Source organism: Cebidichthys violaceus, unplaced genomic scaffold (genome assembly GCF_023349555.1).
Source record: "Cebidichthys violaceus isolate CVI_PGR_0920_01 unplaced genomic scaffold, fCebVio1.0.p SCAF_3, whole genome shotgun sequence".
NCBI classification, from domain to species: domain Eukaryota; kingdom Metazoa; phylum Chordata; class Actinopteri; order Perciformes; family Stichaeidae; genus Cebidichthys; species Cebidichthys violaceus.
Window position 1 is genome coordinate 2,367,808 of NW_027176483.1, and position 17,272 is coordinate 2,385,079.

Consider the following 17,272-nt stretch of genomic DNA (forward strand, 5'->3'; position numbering starts at 1 on the left):
TTGGACTTGATCACGAAGCAAAAATTAAACCTAACCCTAAAAAAATAATAATAATTTAAATGCCTAAAAATCTGTGTTAAATAGTAACCTTAGATAATCAGTATTGGTCATATTATAATTTGGACACTTAAATGTGACAATTTAGATACATAAAAGAAATAAATTGCGGTCGTCATCACCATCATCATCCTCCCTTCTTCCTCCTCATTAACGGCTGAGTGGAGTTTAGTCTTTCCGTTTATCGCTAGCGTTGAGGTACAACTCTGTCTGCAGAGCAAACGCACTCGGCTCAATGCAGCTAATTACTGACCATTCTTTAGACGACAAAAGGCTCCAGCAGCACAGATTTAATTGTTGGGTTTTTTAGGGGGGGGGGGGGGGGGGGGCTGTGCAGCGTGAGCAGGGTTCTCATTATGCGCGTGGGCGAGCGCTGGATTTCTGCAGGTTGTATAGATTTTCCAACAGACGGGGGAAGAAGAGGGAAGAAAATTAGCACCTTTTAGAGAGGAACCAGGAAATGTGAAGAGTGTTTTACATGTTAAAGGAAAAAGCTGTTTGTGACACCGATCTACACCACAAAGTGTCGGAGGCTACGTTTACCGTCTGTATGAGACGTTCCATAAACATTCAACACATAAAGAAACACTTCATCCTTCAGTTTATCACAAACATTCAACACATAAAGGAACACTTCATCCTTCAGTTTATCACAAACATTCAACACATAAAGGAACACTTCATCCTTCAGTTTATCACAAACATTCAACACATAAAGGAACACTTCATCCTTCAGTTTATCACAAACATTCAACATCAACACATAAAGAAACACTTCATCCTTCAGTTTATCACCAACATTCAACGTCAACACATAAATGAACACTTCATCCTTCAGTTTATCACAAACACTCAACATCAACACATAAATGAACACTTCATCCTTCAGTTTATCACAAACACTCAACATCAACACATAAAGGAACACTTCATCCTTCAGTTTATCACAAACATTCAACGTCAACACATAAATGAACACTTCATCCTTCAGTTTATCACCAACATTCAACGTCAACACATAAATGAACACTTCATCCTTCAGTTTATCACCAACATTCAACGTCAACACATAAATGAACACTTCATCCTTCAGTTTATCACAAACACTCAACATCAACACATAAAGGAACACTTCATCCTTCAGTTTATCACAAACATTCAACGTCAACACATAAATGAACACTTCATCCTTCAGTTTATCACAAACATTCAACATCAACACATAAAGGAACACTTCATCCTTCAGTTTATCACAAACATTCAACATCAACACATAAAGGAACACTTCATCCTTCAGTTTATCACAAACATTCAACGTCAACACATAAATGAACACTTCATCCTTCAGTTTATCACAAACATTCAACATCAACACATAAAGGAACACTTCATCCTTCAGTTTATCACAAACATTCAACATCAACACATAAAGGAACACTTCATCCTGCAGTTTATCACAAACATTCAACGTCAACACATCTGGAGATACGTGATTTTACCTGGACAGGAAGTGGATGAAAAACTGTCATCTGAGAAGAAACTCAAGCGGTCTGAGAAATGTAAAAAGTACAACATTTACCTCTGAGATGTAGTACAGTAAAAAGTACAATATTTACGTAGTCGACTGAGGAGTGGAGAAGTAGAAAGTAGAATAAAATGGAAATACTCAAGTAATATACTTAAAGACACATTTTAAGGTACTTGAATGACTGTTGACTTTTTTGTTTTCATCTCCATCTTTCCTGAACCTCAACCAATAAGTCTCTAAACAGAACCACAAAAACGTGTTCATTATGATAAAACAGTCATGCAAACATTAAGTTAATGCATTATATATATTATACATAAATGTAATATTCTAGGAGACAGAGTTTTGTGTTTCGTCTGTTTATCGGTTGTTGTTTGTTGCCTCTCTAAAAACAAAGAGCGTGGTAAAAACCACCTGAAACAAATTAAAATTAAATCAAAACCTCTCCAACTCCCTGAGTGAAACGACCTCCAGTTTAAAAAGAACTCAATCACTCGTGTGTTCGGCCACGTAATGCACACATTGTCTGTTCCTTCCTGTTCCGTGAGCGGACTCTTTTCTGCAGCGTCTGCCTACAGCTCATATGTCACAGGAATGAAGACGTTAATGTCTCCGATGAATAAACCTGATATGAGTCAGTCTGCGGGATTTGCTGAAGGTATAAAAGTGTTGCGTTTTGTTGTTTTTTTTATCCCAGAGAACAAACTGAAATGCCACTGAAATGCCACCGCTCTGCTCTCTCTATATTTGGATCTTAATTTAGCACGTCGAGGGAAAAGCGGCGGCGGCTCGACCCTCGTCTCCGTCTCTTAATGATGTGTTTTAAATGAGCGCAGGGTCAGAGGTCGGTTGAGAGGAAAAGGCCACGTAGAGCTGCTTGATCTCCTGCAGACTGTTATTGTGACTCATAGGAGGAAGTGACATCGTGTGCAGGTAAAGTGCCCTTTAGCGACACACGGATGTGACCGATCGGTGCGTCAGGTAGACGGATTAAAAAGGTCCTTTCTCTCTTTTAAAATGTGCCAAAAAAACAATCAGACCAACCTAACAATTTATATTTTCTTGATTATCTCCAGTTACGCCACGGTCACAGAAAATCCTGCTCTCCGACCGGCTGCTGAAAAGCACATGTGCAGCAGTACTGGTGCACCAGGCCCTGTTTAACTAACCGGTGAAACTAAACTAACCGCAGGTCAAAACTCGGTCAAATCTGAGGACAAAGACACGACACATATATGTTTAGATTCAGTGCAACTTTAACTTCCACAATATATAATAATATTCAGTGTTCATTGCAAATATACTTCCACAAATCTGCTCTGGAATCGTAGGAAAAAAAAAGATGCTTCTTATACAGGTTTCTGTACATCCATGGGTACTTTGTTTAAACTTAGGTTACCCATGGTAACATTATGCTTCCTGTTGACATCAAGGCATTATGGGAGCCTCAGTTTCAAAGCGTATAGAGCCGTCACAGATGCCCGCAGTCAGGCGTTTATGCGTGAATTATACTCCAAAAACACCAAAAAGAGCCGTCAAAACTAAATGTTGTGAAGAAGCAAGAGCAACGACCGGCATAAATCATTGCTCCACAATGCAGAGGAGGGATTGTAATCATCTGCAGACTCACGTCTCGTATTCATGGACGACTTTATTGCCTTTGTACAAGCCCTGTAAAGAAACGAGGTAAGTATTAAACGCATTATACGGTTGAACATCCTGGAAACGACTTGATCTGGCTGTAAAATATTGAAGCAATAGCACCAAGCAACCTTCAGAGGCGTACGACCGAGCGCTGCAGCCACTTGCGGAGCTTTTACGCACGACTGGCAAGTTTTGTCATTTGCGCCGGCTTCACTACGGTGAGTTTAACTACCGTTAAGTAAGTAAGACGCAAGGAGATAAATATCAGGATGCAACGTGTTAAGCTTCTAGAGGTGAGCTTCTAGCCGTTTCCAGTCTTTATGCTAAGCTAGGCTAACCACGGTCCTGACTGCAGCTCCGTACTCAACGCAGACGTGATATAGATTCCCGCCTGAACATCTCAAATATTACCCCGAATCCCGCAGTGCTAACAAAAGTGAAAAATAACAGGTGTGTCCGCGCCGCGGGTCGTTGCGGCTCATGCTACGCTCCTTTCCACCGAGTCTCATGAACACATGTAGTTTTCACGTAATCCTGCAGACAAACGGACAACAAACCAAAAACAGGAAGTAATTAGAGCATTTGTCAAAACGTGGGAATCGTCCTCGTTAAATGAAAATCGTGATTCAGAAAAAAAATAGCATCGACTGCATGTGAACTGCTGGTGAGTTCAGTGTCTCTGTGTGTGTGTGTGTGTGTGTGTGTGTGTGTGTGTGTGTGACAGCGACAGTGTGATGACAGGCAGCAGGTTTACAGCTGATCTGCAGTCAGGCGGGAGGATAGCCCCAGGAACGGTGGATGGGGTGGGGTGTGTGTGTGTGTGGGGGGGGGGGTTAGTAGACCAATCAGCAGCAGGGAGCTGTCAGGACCAATGAGCGTCAGCGCCGAGGGAGCGCTGCAGAGGATGACGGGACAGAGAGCAGATCTGACCCGGGATCAGCAGCGAGTCCTCGTCACCGAGACGCGTCTGAAATCTAAATCTCGGCTTCAGAGTCGGCTCGAGTCTTTAAATGTCAAATCAAAATTAGAAAAGCAAAGAATAATTATTTTAATATCAGACACTCAGCCTGAAGACAAACTTCAATATTTCTCTCATTGTGTTCGTAAGATTATGTTCCAATAGAAGAGCATCACTCTGTTTAAGTTTGAATATATAAATGATTAACAATCTCAAGTTGGGACCAACAGAGGGTGAAGAAATCTTCAACTGCAAAGATTGAGGGTAAAATATAACGTTTTGTTGGTCCAAAATAACAGAAATGTTGTTCTCTATTACCATCAAGTCCACAATAACGTCTGCAAAGTCCATAATAAACGTCTTAGCTAATCCTGAATAGTCTGCAGGAGCCATAAAAAGTCCAAAATAACTCTTGAGAAGATCTTAATGACAATGAAAATGTAACCTTTGAAACGTCAACGAAGGTCTGGGGTCAAGAAATCCAGAATAGTCCTGAAATTAGTTCGTTGAAATTGAAAGTAAATGTAAGATTGAGGAGTAAAAAGTCAGGGATAAGCCTGGAAATACCAATTTGACAAATAAATGTCCAGAGTAATCCTAAATAAATATGGACTGTCAGAAATAGGCTTATGAATTAAGAGAAAATCCTGAATAAAAACCATAAAAAGTCTCAGATCAAAATGAAGAATACTGAAGAGTAGGCGTTGAAAGTCTGGCGGGACCTTTAAATCTAAAAGGAATAAATCCACCACGTTGACATTATCTACGGTTTAAAGGGCTGAGTACAAGATTTTTTTGCAGACTCAGTAAAAACATCCAAAACTCGTAATCTCAAACCCCCCCCCCCCCCCCCCCCACCCCCCACACTCCAGCGGTCCACTTTACAAGCTGAACGCGAGGTGACAGCTGAACGACGGCTCGGTGTCGCCGGGACGGCTGTCAGCGAGCATCACGTCCCGCGAGCCAAGCGGGGGAGCACCCCCCCCCCCCAACACACATCCCACCCACTCCCATTCCCTCCACAGCTTAACCCCAAAATGTCACGACGGCGCTCGGCTGCCGCGGAGAGACGTGAAGAGACGATCTGAGGGAGCCGGTTGACGATGATCTGGAGGAACAACGTCAGCGACGACATGCTGCGACACCGACGTACCCGGGGGGGGGGGGGGCAACACGTTTTTTCCGTTTTGTCCCTGCGTCCTGCGGCCTGAAGCTGGAAAACATCAGGACTCGTGTGTGACTGGTGCTGTGTTCAAGACTGAATGGAATCCAGATTTTTTAAATCTGCAAAACTACAACTTCTGTTCAAATGGGACTCGTGGGAAAGACTAAAAACAAGTACTTGCAGACTTGTCGACTGATGTGGAAGCAGAAATAAGATTCAGAGGTGTTTTCTCATCAAGTCACAAAAAGTAACAACTCAGAAAACAGTTGATCTGACAGAGTCACTGCAGGTGAATGAACACGTCTGGATGGATTAGGTTTGTTCATGGATTCAGTTCATTCTGAAGACAACAGTTCGTGTTTGTGTGTCACAATGTTTCTTTGTTAAAGTCACAGATCATCACAGTGCGTTTGTGTTTGTCCTCGGAGGTGAAGGAAGCCGTCGGATAACCAATTTATGCTTCATCTCGTCAAGAGTCCTACAGGATTCGTCCCGTGGTTCCGGTGCAACGGACAAATAATTCAATAGCAAGATTGGATTATGGATCAAAAACACCCTGAATCCTCTGTACCGAATCCTAAAAACTCAGCAACGGGCCGTGAAATGTGAGCGATAAACCTTAAAAAGCTCAAAATAAACCACACAAAGGCAGAAAGAAGCTGAAAAGTCAAAAAGGCAACCTGGATTTTCAGGAATAAACCTAAACGGTCTCAAAAGTGTTTCGAGAAAACCTGTGAAAAGGATTTGAAACAACCCTGAAAATATGGAGAAAATCCCCAAATCCTCCAGAATAAAAGTCTCAGTGTGTGAAATAATTCTCTATTTCCAGGAAAACCATGAAATGTCCAGAATAAACTAAATAACATCCACAGAAATCAGAAATGTCCCTTTAATTGACAGAAGGAGAGCATGAATATAAACCGTGGACTAGTTGTGCTTTGATGTTTCATTAATAGGAAACAAACTGAAGACAATAGAATCACAAGCAGGAGTTTGACGAGTGAGATTAAACCGACACTGAAGGACTCGTCCAGGTAGAAGAAGAACCGTTTAGACTTTGTCTCCGTTGTGGAACTCACTTTAATCGGTTTAATCTGTTGCCGTCATTGGTTAGGTGCTTCAGTTTTCTAAAGTCACAAACGACGACAGGAAGGAGTCCGATTCTTCTTCCTAAAACAAAACAGAAAGGACCCGAACCTCAAACCAGCCAACGGGTTCGTACGATATCTGAAGAAAAGTTACGCCTCATTTTGCGACCCTTTTTTCCGGCGACACGTGTCAATTTCCCGCTCGTTATGGATTCAGTCATTTCAAAATGAACTCAGTTAGGTTTAGACAACAAAGCGACTTTAGGAAAAGATTGTCTTTTGGGTTAGAATAACTCGTGGAAGTGGCGTAATCACAAGTTCGGCGTTTTGGTTGTCGCCATCTTGGATTTAAGGAACCAGTTATCGGAAGTGATCGTATTTGGACTGAGGAAGAGTGGCGTTCTTGTTTTGTGTCCTCTCTCCTCACCTTATTTCCTTTACTCAACTTGTTTCCTTTCACATCTTCTCAAAGTGTGTCCTTTCCTCTCTCTCTCCTCGTCTCATTTATTTTCCTTTCTTCTGCTTGTTTCCTTTCCTCTCCTTGTCGTCTGAATCTTTTAGCCAGATGAACAGATAATAAAAAAATCGGCAGCCGTGCACGCCGATTCAAAAGCTGCTGACACTCTCACTCAGAGGCGTGACGGCGAGCGGCAGAGAGGAAGCGACGAGTGTGGGAGTGCAGAGGAAACACAAAATGAAGCATGAAGGGCGTCCAGAGACAGAAGAAGAAGAAGCAGAAGAAGAAGCAGAAGAAGAAGACTCCTCCGACCGACTCATTGAGGCAGAAAACGATTCACATCTGCAGCCCAATAAATGTCAGGTTACCCGTCTGCGCTCGTCAGCGTCGCTTCACGCGGTGACTCATCAGCGACGCCCCTCACAACATGTCAGAGAGGAGGAGAGCCGGGGCCCTAAGGCTGACCTGGAAAAACCAGGGAGCAGAGAGGATGGCAAACACTCCACCACGTGTATATATAGAAGCCGCTGAGCAAGGCACCTCACTGCAGGAGAATCACATGTTTCCAACTGTAGAAATGTTTTCATCCTCAGATTGATGCTTTCTCATCAATATTTCTTCATTCCTTGTCTGAGTTTATCAGAAACATCTGCTGCAGGTTGTTCAGGTCAAACACTGAGTCATATTCAAATAATCAGTGTGACTCAAAGTGTTCCTGTTGTTGTTGTTGTTTTCTTTGAGTAAATCTGAATATTTCACTCCGGACCAACCAACACGTCAACATCCCTAGAGACATGCTGCTAGCGTGGCTAAATATAAATAAATAAACAATCACAGTTGTTTTTTTTGGGGGGGGGGGCACATAAAGTTAAATTTCCTGCATTTATAAAAGTACATATTTACAAACCTTATAACAGATTGTTCTGTAATTAAGTCTAATCCTTACAAAACATATTTTAATAATTCATCAACTCCCCAGTTGCTTGGTTTCAAAACTTTGTCTTTTATGCAAAATATTTCCCAAAGCACAGGTTTTTCATTTAGGAGTGATTTGCACTAAGGCTATCAAAGCACATGTGCACTGTTGCCACGGTAACACTTCACTCTCATCATCATCATCATCATCATCCTCCTCATCATCTCTGACAACATTACTCTCAGTGTTAGCGAGCAACAAAAGAGAACACTAGAGGGAAAAAGAAAGTCCAAACCGGAGAGAAAATCACAACGTTGTTCTCCTTGAAAAAAATGAAAAGTGCACATTAATCTAAAGTGAATTCTCTCTCTCTCTCTCTCTCTCTCTCTCTCATTCTCTCTCTCTCTCTCCATTCCCGCCATCCATCAGACGCCAACGGTCCCCCATCGCTCGTCCAACCTTCGTTCTTACATCTCTTCATCCCTCTACCCCTATCCCTACCTCCCCCTTCATCCCACTACCTCAACCCTTTCATCCCTCTACCCCTATCCCTACCCTTCATCCCACTACCTCGACCCTTTCATCCCTCTACCCCTATCCCTACCCTTCATCCCTCTACCCCTATCCCTACCCTTCATCCCTCTACCCCATCCCTACCTCCCCCTTCATCCCACTACCTTGACCCTTTCATCCCTCTACCCCTACATCTACCCCAACGCTACATCTACCCCAACGCTGAAGAGCATTAAAGAGCGAGGAGAAGCTCTGCTCCACTCTCAAATACACGTGGCTTTAAAGACGCTTTACTCTCGTTATGTAAGTAGATGCCTTTGGGGCGCTGCTGTCCATCAATCCACCAATCAGGAGCTGAGTCAGTTATCGCAGCAAGGCGAGACCTCTGTTTGAAACCAAAACAAGCTGCGACTGCTGCGGTCGAGATCAGACGATGAAACTTTATTTGAGGTGTGTTTACAGCCGAGGAGAGAGAGAGAGAGAGAGAGAGAGAGAGAGAGAGAGAGAGAGAGAGAGAGAGAGAGAAGATGTGATACCTCCTCATCTGCACTCAGCCAGGGAGGGACTCTCCCTCTTTGAATCTCCACACCTGGAGCAACAGTGATTTTTAACATAATATATTTATAACTGAAAAACAATTTCCAGCCTAATTTGTTTGTTCAAAACTGCAGGTACTGCTGTCCTTTTCAAGATAAATAAATAACACAACCATAAGAAAAGAGTCATGAATGATGTTTACAGTTGTTTTAGGTACGAGCACTTGTTGTGTTTGGACCAGGCTTCATATATGAAGCATCTGGCAGCCAATCAGAGTGGAGTATTTTTCCATTAATAAAATCCTGCAGTCCCGTGATCAAATTTCTGCTGTGTCAGTGGTTTTGGAAACAGACTCTACATGCTGAGTTCAGGAACGACAGGAAACCGTATAACAAGTGAAAAAGATTTGTTTTGGGGTGTCTTTTATTTTGTCCATTTCCCTCCGTCTGTTGGTAACAAAACCAGCGGACGTCTTCCTCCCTGCTCAGCTGATGATGATCTCCAGCGGTCACGCTGACTCCACAGCGGTGTGAAATTTCAGAATATTATGCGAGCTCCACTCTGAGCTTTTTCTTATGGGTCAGATATCTTCACCTTGTGGCACGACAATGACCTTTTTTTATCCGCAACACAGAAATAAATCAAACGGACAGCATAGGCCCGGGAGCCGAAACCTCTCACTGTGAGACTGTAAAGGTCTGAATATATTACGGCTACAAGATCCGTCCACCATGAGTCCAAAAGTCAAAGATACCGAGTTATAAATCAGACCATCAAACCAAAGTTATGGATCTACTTTCAGTTGATGAACTGGTCAATTTGCCCACTGTGATTTCAGTTCTAATTAGTTCGGTTAAAGTCTGTTTGGACAAGTCCAGCTCAAAACCAAGTTTAAGACAAGTCTGTTGTTTGGTATAAGTCAAACTCATGTCTCATGTCACTGGGGACAAGTTTGCGTCACGTTTTACATCATCTAGTCCAAGTCAAGCCTGAAGTCACTTCAAAAACAGGTGAAAGTCCAGTTTCAGGTCATTGGAGACAAGCGAGTCTCAAGTCATTTTGAGAGTCTGAGTCGAGTCTCAACTCACTGACAAGAAGTCTTGAGTCATGTTTCTAAAGTATTTCATTCTATTGTTTTATTTTTTATGTTTTTAGACTCTGTGCTTACATCATGTTCTTATAGCAACCTGGTTAAATTGTGTTAATGAGATTTTCTTTTTTAAGTATTTGTACAATACAATAATATACAGTACAATAAAATATTACTGGAGTGTACTCTCCAGATTACTACAGTTTTGTAGGTAACACACACACATCTGTCTGGTTATGGTCTGACAGTTTTTAAAAAAAGAGAGTAGGTTATTGAAAACTGGATGAATTACAAATTGAGGCCATCAAAATGAGCATAAAGCACAAAAAGCTTTATTAACACTGACAAAAAAAACCCAATGAGGACGATGGCTTCAGACAGCTTAACGAGGTTGTTATTATCAGGCGCACTAATGAATTGCCGCTACAATGAGCAAATTCCCCTTGATTAAAAACCATTATCCACCCCGTCCTCCATCTTCTCAGAGCGATCAGGTAATCGAGACAGATCAGCCGGCGGACGCCTCCAGCTTACAATCACAGAATGAAGGCGGAGCGGTTTCACCCACACATTCATTTAGGATGTGATATGAGGTTGCCGATTGGATGCGATGCTGCCGCTCAGACCGAGATGTTCAGGTCACACTGTCGGTTAATGAGACATGCAGGTCAGACTGGCTCTCTGTGGGACCCGCAGTGACATCACCTGCCACTGGTTGACAGGTAGGATCAGACGCAAGAGTTTTTTGCAAGTCTTGCCTCTCTTCAGCTCCCTTACAGCACCGACGTTAGATCAGAAATGGAGTCCGTTCACGTCAACAAAACGATCGGAAATCACCAGAACGTGGTCCAACAAAAAGTCCAAGTAAGAAATTTGAGGTGCGTCCATGGTTTGGATGTTCCACATGTTATTGTAAGTCTGTCACGCAGTGTGGGACTTGCACTGGTCTGGTTCATGACTTGGTTTCAACCCCTCAAAATCTTGGTCTTGTCTCGGTTGCAGCACACTCTGGTCTTTGTCATGACTTTGGTCTCTGTTTACTTGGTCTTGACTACAACACAGACCTTCAGTATTTGCATAACGAGTCCAAGTCAAGTAAAATGTATTTAAAGCTAGTGTCATGTCAACGGAGTCAAGCGTCCATCATTTTGAGGCGGGTCAAGTCTTGAGTAACATAGACCCGGCTCAAGCAATCAGAGAAGTGTCCAAATCAAGTCTTGGGTCATTCGAGACAGTTTTCGAGTCACTGGAGTCTCAACTCGGCGTCTGAGGCTACAAGGCTTTTTGGAAAGCGATTTCAGAGAGTTGAAAACCCGCCTCAACGTTCACACATCTTCGGACTGCGCGGAGATCAGCTGCCTGGAAACTAGGTGGAACATTTCTGGAGAGCTTTCTCTCAGACTCACACCACAGGACTCGCATATGGGAGCATTTCTCAACCTGGAAAACGTTTTTTTACCATCATCAGGCATGAAATATAATGTCAGTTTGAGGGGGGACGGGGGGTGGGTTCTGATCCTCATCAACCCCATTCTGTCAAATCAGAGGGAATCAGAGAAAGAAACACAGGGAAACAAAGAGAATCAGTGACTGGGATGATGCAGAGCCGCAGGAGGTAACAAATGCTTCACGTCATCTTTTTGGGAATCCAGGAATCGCTGAGCCGTCGTCTGCATCTGATCGGGTTTCAGTGGCGTGGACCTGCTCACACAGCTATGGACTACTATAGATCTACTCTCCACTGCCAGTTTATTATTAGGTACGCCTGGCTAAAAACACGCAACCAGTACATACATGTTGTTTGTTGTTGCTTTGGGTAGCGGAATGTAACTAAGTATTCAATTCAAGTACAAATTCAAGGTACCTGAAAACAGGCTGTTTGTTCTTTTTAGAGATACGAGGTTCTCACAGGACAGAGACGCTGCAAACGCATGATGATCTTATAGAATATGATGTAGATTAAACTAACCAACAGGAGGAGGAGTTAAAATACCACATACACATTAATGCAGCAGGAATATTAATCCAGAAACATATCACATTACACTGACGGGGAACATTTTACTGCACTATCAATATTTGAAGTACATTTTGTTGATACTACTTTAATACTTTTACTTCAGTGAGGTTTGACTCTTACTTGTAGTGGAGTAATTTGTCATAGTATTTCCACCACCGGAAACACCTCCGATTCTGGCCGACAGCGATACTTGTCTTCTTCTACGCTTTGAGGCAGCGCGAGAGTTCTCATCCTCCCTCTGACAGTTTATGTGGAACGATGTGGGAAGAAGGTTCCCTCTGTTTTCATTCCTCCCTCTGTTATTCTCTCACCTCTCTCTCTCTCTCTCTTTCTTTTTTTAATTCTTTTTTTGGGGCCGAGCCTGCAGCGAGCTCACAAACAGAGACTCTGTGGTCTCTCTCTCTCTCTCTCTCTCTCTCTCTCTCTCTCTCTCTCTCTCTCTCTCTCTCTCTCTCTCTCTCTCTCTCTCTCTCTCTCTCTCCCACGCAGAGATGGAAATATACAAACGCAGTGGCGCCAGCGACCGTCGCAGCGGAGCGTCCTCCTCCTGGAGACCGAGGCCGGCCTGCGTGATGCTGTGTGAAATGGATGTGCAAATATTATGCAAAATACACGGAGAGTGTCTCACAGCTTCGGATGGAGGATCTCACCTCTGACACCTGCAGAGAACGAGTTTCATCAACTGCAAAAAAAAAAAAAAAAAAAAAAAAACCTCCTCTGAATCAACACAGGACAGAAAACTGAGGATTCATCTATTCTTATAGCCGGGACTTTGTATATATGTTGAATATTGTTTATTGAGTAAAATCTCACAAAAAAAAAGACCTGCATCATTGTATGGGATTACAGTAACTACATGCAAGTACATTTATTCAAGTGGTGGGCGGCGCCATTATTATTTATTTTAAGGGTTTTACATCATTCAGTGGTGTTACTAATGTATTTTGACTCAGAGCATATTCACATTTTGGTGGAAGTACGTATGATTTAGCGTCAAAATACAATTTTCCCAACTCTTCTGAAAATGTTTTGACCCGATGTAGGTTTCTGCACGATGACATTGCTAGATATATGTATTTATATGCATATATTCTTATATATAGTCAGTGTATTGCCTGCAGTAGATGGCGTTTGTGATGCTCACAGTTTAGAGAAGCTAAGCTAACGTACTGCTGTGGCTAACTAACCGACGGAGGCATCAGTAGACCCGCAACTCCCGTGTTCTGCTCGGCAATGTTACTACTTTTGTCAATGGAGTCATGTGTCTTTAAAGAGAGTGAAATAATACAGGGTGACCGTGGATAAGTGGAGAGCAGGGCTGCCTTTCAATCAGAGGGTCGGCGGTTCGATCCCCGGCTCCTGCTCTACATTGCTCATGTCAAGCAAGACACTTAACCCCAAAATGTCTCCCGTAGCTGCGTCTACGGTGTGTAGATATTGAATTGTAAGACAAAAGCGTCTGCTAAATGACTGTAATGTAACAACAGAGAGTGCGGTAAAGCAGTTCTAATATTCTAAACATGGTGCACAGTTAAACTGATATAGATTTTTTTTTTTTTTTTTTTTAAGAGGCTACAATATGTTTTTCCACAACGCTTTCCGACGGGGAACTGAAGCTGTTATATCGCTCTCTTCAAAGCCACAAGACTCCATTAATGGAAATAGTCATTTTTACCTCGCAGAAACACGGGAGTGGGCGTTTCTGTTTTTCCGGAAAAAAGAACGCAGATGGAACCGCCTTTTAAGTTCAATTTTGAAATACTCGTACTTTACTCTAGACTTCTATTCTACTACCTCTCAGAGGTAAATATTGTACTTTATACTCCAGTACTTTTGCTTTTCAGGTTAAGATTCCTATGATTCCGTGTTATTGATTTAACTCCCTGAATGTATGCAAAGTGTTTAGCTTTAGCTTCACCTAAAAGGAATATTGCCATAAAGCACAAGTTAACAACCCTAAAACTCTTGATCTTGCTGACCTCCGGCGGGTAAACGTCTCGCCTCGCTGCAGTGATGTACAGGTGTACTCCAGGACCCTGTGACGTCACTGATGGGTGTGGCTACAGGTGCAACGACGCCCACTGACCACACACACACACACACACACACACACACACACACACACACACACACACTAAATGTTAGCGACTACAACCCAGACTCCAGTGATCCGTCAGGCTGCAGCCTGAAAGGTTGTGGCGGCGCTGGTGAGCGGCAGCAGGGTGAGGAAACCTGTGCATCAGCAAAATCCGGCTCAATCTCCCCCTCCTCCCCCTTCCTCCCCCTTCCTCCCCGAGGCATCTCCAGCTAATTTTAGCTAAGTGATGTTGTTGGGCCTGTTCTGTTCTCATTAAGCCGACCGGGCTCCAACACACACACACACACACACACACACACACACACACACACACACACACACACACACACACACACACACACATACATGAATCACACAGCTCATCGCTAATTTAACGCAGTGGAATTTGTTTTCTGCCGCGGCAACAGCTGCGATCTTTATAACATACGTCTGAAAACGTTATCCGCGCTGCATACAGCTCCGAGGGAGGATGACGCCGATGAAGAGCTGGAGAACATGTTTCCTCCACGACGGAGAAACATTTATTAAAGTTTAATGTCTGCCAGTCAGGTCTCCCTGACTCTTCTTAAACAATATGGAGGAAGAACAAGTTATCAAATATCTTCCTTCACTGACTGGTTGCACTGTGTTTAAAAAGCAGAGGATCCTCTGATTTTTCTTACTGTAATTGTAACCTCGGTGACAAGTCTGTTAACCAAAACTCCACCCGGCACCAAATTATATTCAGTCTCATTGGGTTTTGGCGGGAAAACTAGTTCATGGAGGACCCAGCAATAAAAGACGTTTTTTTTCCTATAACAGCAACATCTGTTTAGAGAGCGCTAAGAGGGGAAAAAAAGCTCAGAATTTCCCCAGAGACAGAATTCTTAAATAGTAATAATAATAAAAATCCACTGAAAATGAAAATAAATAATATTAACACTGTCGTTTTCGCTGGTTAAAATGACAACAAAAAAAAGTCGTCGGCCGTGGGTCTCATCATCTGTCAGTACCATTTGTGACTTAAAGGCCGGTTTGTGCCTCTCCTCAAAGATGTCCCTTCTGGGGCTCCGTACATTTCAGGTGAGTGATGACTTTAGTTTCACTTTGGAGTTTGTTTGTTTTTAAATCACATAATAACTGATATTTTTTTTCCCTCACAGCTTGCAGAATGCGATTGATCAGCTGTATCGATACGAAAGGTAAAAAAGATCAATCAGAGTTACCCAGACTGCACCTGGCTCAGCCACAGGCAACTTTGGTTGAACGGACCTTTAATAATGAGGCAGGTGAGGTCGGACTGTTTATGGAATTTTGTTTTAAAAGAAAATCCCAAGGGACATGTTTGACTCTTATTAAATCTGCTTCTTCTACCTCAGTAACAAAATCCTGAATCTAGAATCAATTTTAACTCCTGGACACAAGATTTAAGAAGAACTTGATGTTCTCAGGTAGACGTGACCTGGAAGCGTAAAGTCTCCACATCAAAATTCTGCAAGTTTCATACCGGACAAACGATCGGCTTCCAAAAACAAAATCCAGTTTGAGAACACAGAAACTCTCCCTCGTCACCAGATGAATGTGAAAACAAACTCCGCACGTTCATCATTCTGTGCACCGAAGCTCGTTTTTCTGAGCTACAAGTTAACCGGCAAAAAAAAAAAAAGGTCACGGCGCCTTTTTCTACGGATGACAGCAGACGGGCGGTTTGTTCACGTCGCCTCAAAAGAAATAACACGCTGTCTGGGTTAGAACTCGTTTCTTCTCCACTTGCTGCAGCAGAAGTAACAAGAGGTTGTCACGTGGAGACAGTAGAAAGTGTTTTTTAAAAAAAAGCACAGTCCCAGAGTGAGGATTCTCTCCCTCTACCTTTGCATCTTAAAGAGACAGTTCACCCTCTGACCTGCAGAGCTGTTTATCAATCTAGATTGTTTTGGTTTGAGTTGCCGAGTGTCGGAGATAGACTGTGGAGACGTCTGCCTTTTTTAGGGTGAACTGTCCCTTTGAAAGACAAACTTCCTGTGTGACAATTTGATCTTGAGACGGACTAGACGGTCCTGATTGGGTGCAACGTCATTTGCAAGAGACGCGACACATTCTGGACTCATTGGATCCAACAAGCATAGAAAAAGAGAGATTTGTTTGCTGCATTCAACCGTCACCCGGCGGCGTTCTCTTACCTTGAACAGTCGCAGGATGTTGGCCACCATGATCGACACGGAGCTGGCCGACGCCCCGATGACGCCCACCACTTTGTCCGGCTTGGCGAAGATGGGCGGGTCTCCGTTGGCGCAGCGGACGTCGGAGCCGTCCCTCTCGATGAGCGCCTGCACGAAGGTGAGCGACTGCTCCAGGGCGTAGGTGTCGCGCGAACACGTGTCCAGGATGCGCGCGCCGAGCGTCACGTTGGGCAGCAGCTCCGGGTCCTTGTTGATGAGGTCGATGGCGAACAGCATGGCCTCCAGCCGGTGGATGCCCTTCTCTTTCTTCAGCTCGCCGCAAGGGACGCCCCTCTCGCCGCGAGCGTGCACGGGGAACAAGCCGCCAAGGATGACGTCGCCATCCAACCGGATGGAGTGGCCGAACTCCGGCAGGGTCTGCTGGGAGTCCGCCGGCACGCCGGGCTTCTGGGCGGCAGCAGCGGCGGTGCCGAGCAGCCAGCAGCTTTTCAGCATCAGCAGGGAGAGGACACAGTGGCCCGCGACGCGCGGGGGCTTCGGGCCCCTCGCCATTTTCCTGCAAGTCGAGCTGCGTGGGAGAGGGTGCGGTGGTGTGATCGCACAATCAGCAGGTAGGTGGCGGCGGTTGCCGGGGCGGTGTGGAAGAACGGGACAAGCCAGACCATGGGGGTCCCCCCCCCGTCACCCCAGGGCAGGGTCAACCACGGCGGGCGGTCCCACCTACGAACGCTGACCGAGGGGTTCTCCTGCAGTACAGGTTCCTGTGTCGGACATGGCGGTCTGCAGACGAGGAGACGGAGCTTGGCGGTCTGAGCGGCTCCAGTTTCACATTCTTCCTAAAACCTGTTGGGAGATTCAGACCGCAGAGGAAACAATCAATATGTGATCAATAAACCGGAGGATATAAGCATTTCAGGGTCTCCAGCATTCTGGTTTACACGCTTCCATTTAAACATCGCATGTATGGATCGATTTAATGTTGACTGTGAGGTCATTTTCTTCTACCCAAACTTTGATTAATTTCCGTTGAAACATTTCTCAC

The 17,272-nt window shown here is 44.0% G+C and overlaps 1 protein-coding gene across 1 annotated transcript in view; it reads right to left on the reverse strand.

Annotated features, from left to right (window-relative positions):
* LOC137881553 (metabotropic glutamate receptor 8-like) overlaps positions 1-17,272 on the reverse strand; it is a 104,468-nt gene that overhangs the window by 84,222 nt on the left and 2,974 nt on the right. The window contains 2 exon segments of the mRNA XM_068723537.1: positions 16,231-16,860; positions 16,863-17,073. Of these exon segments, the coding sequence (XP_068579638.1) occupies positions 16,231-16,860; positions 16,863-16,895 (663 nt within the window). The 5' untranslated portion in view covers positions 16,896-17,073.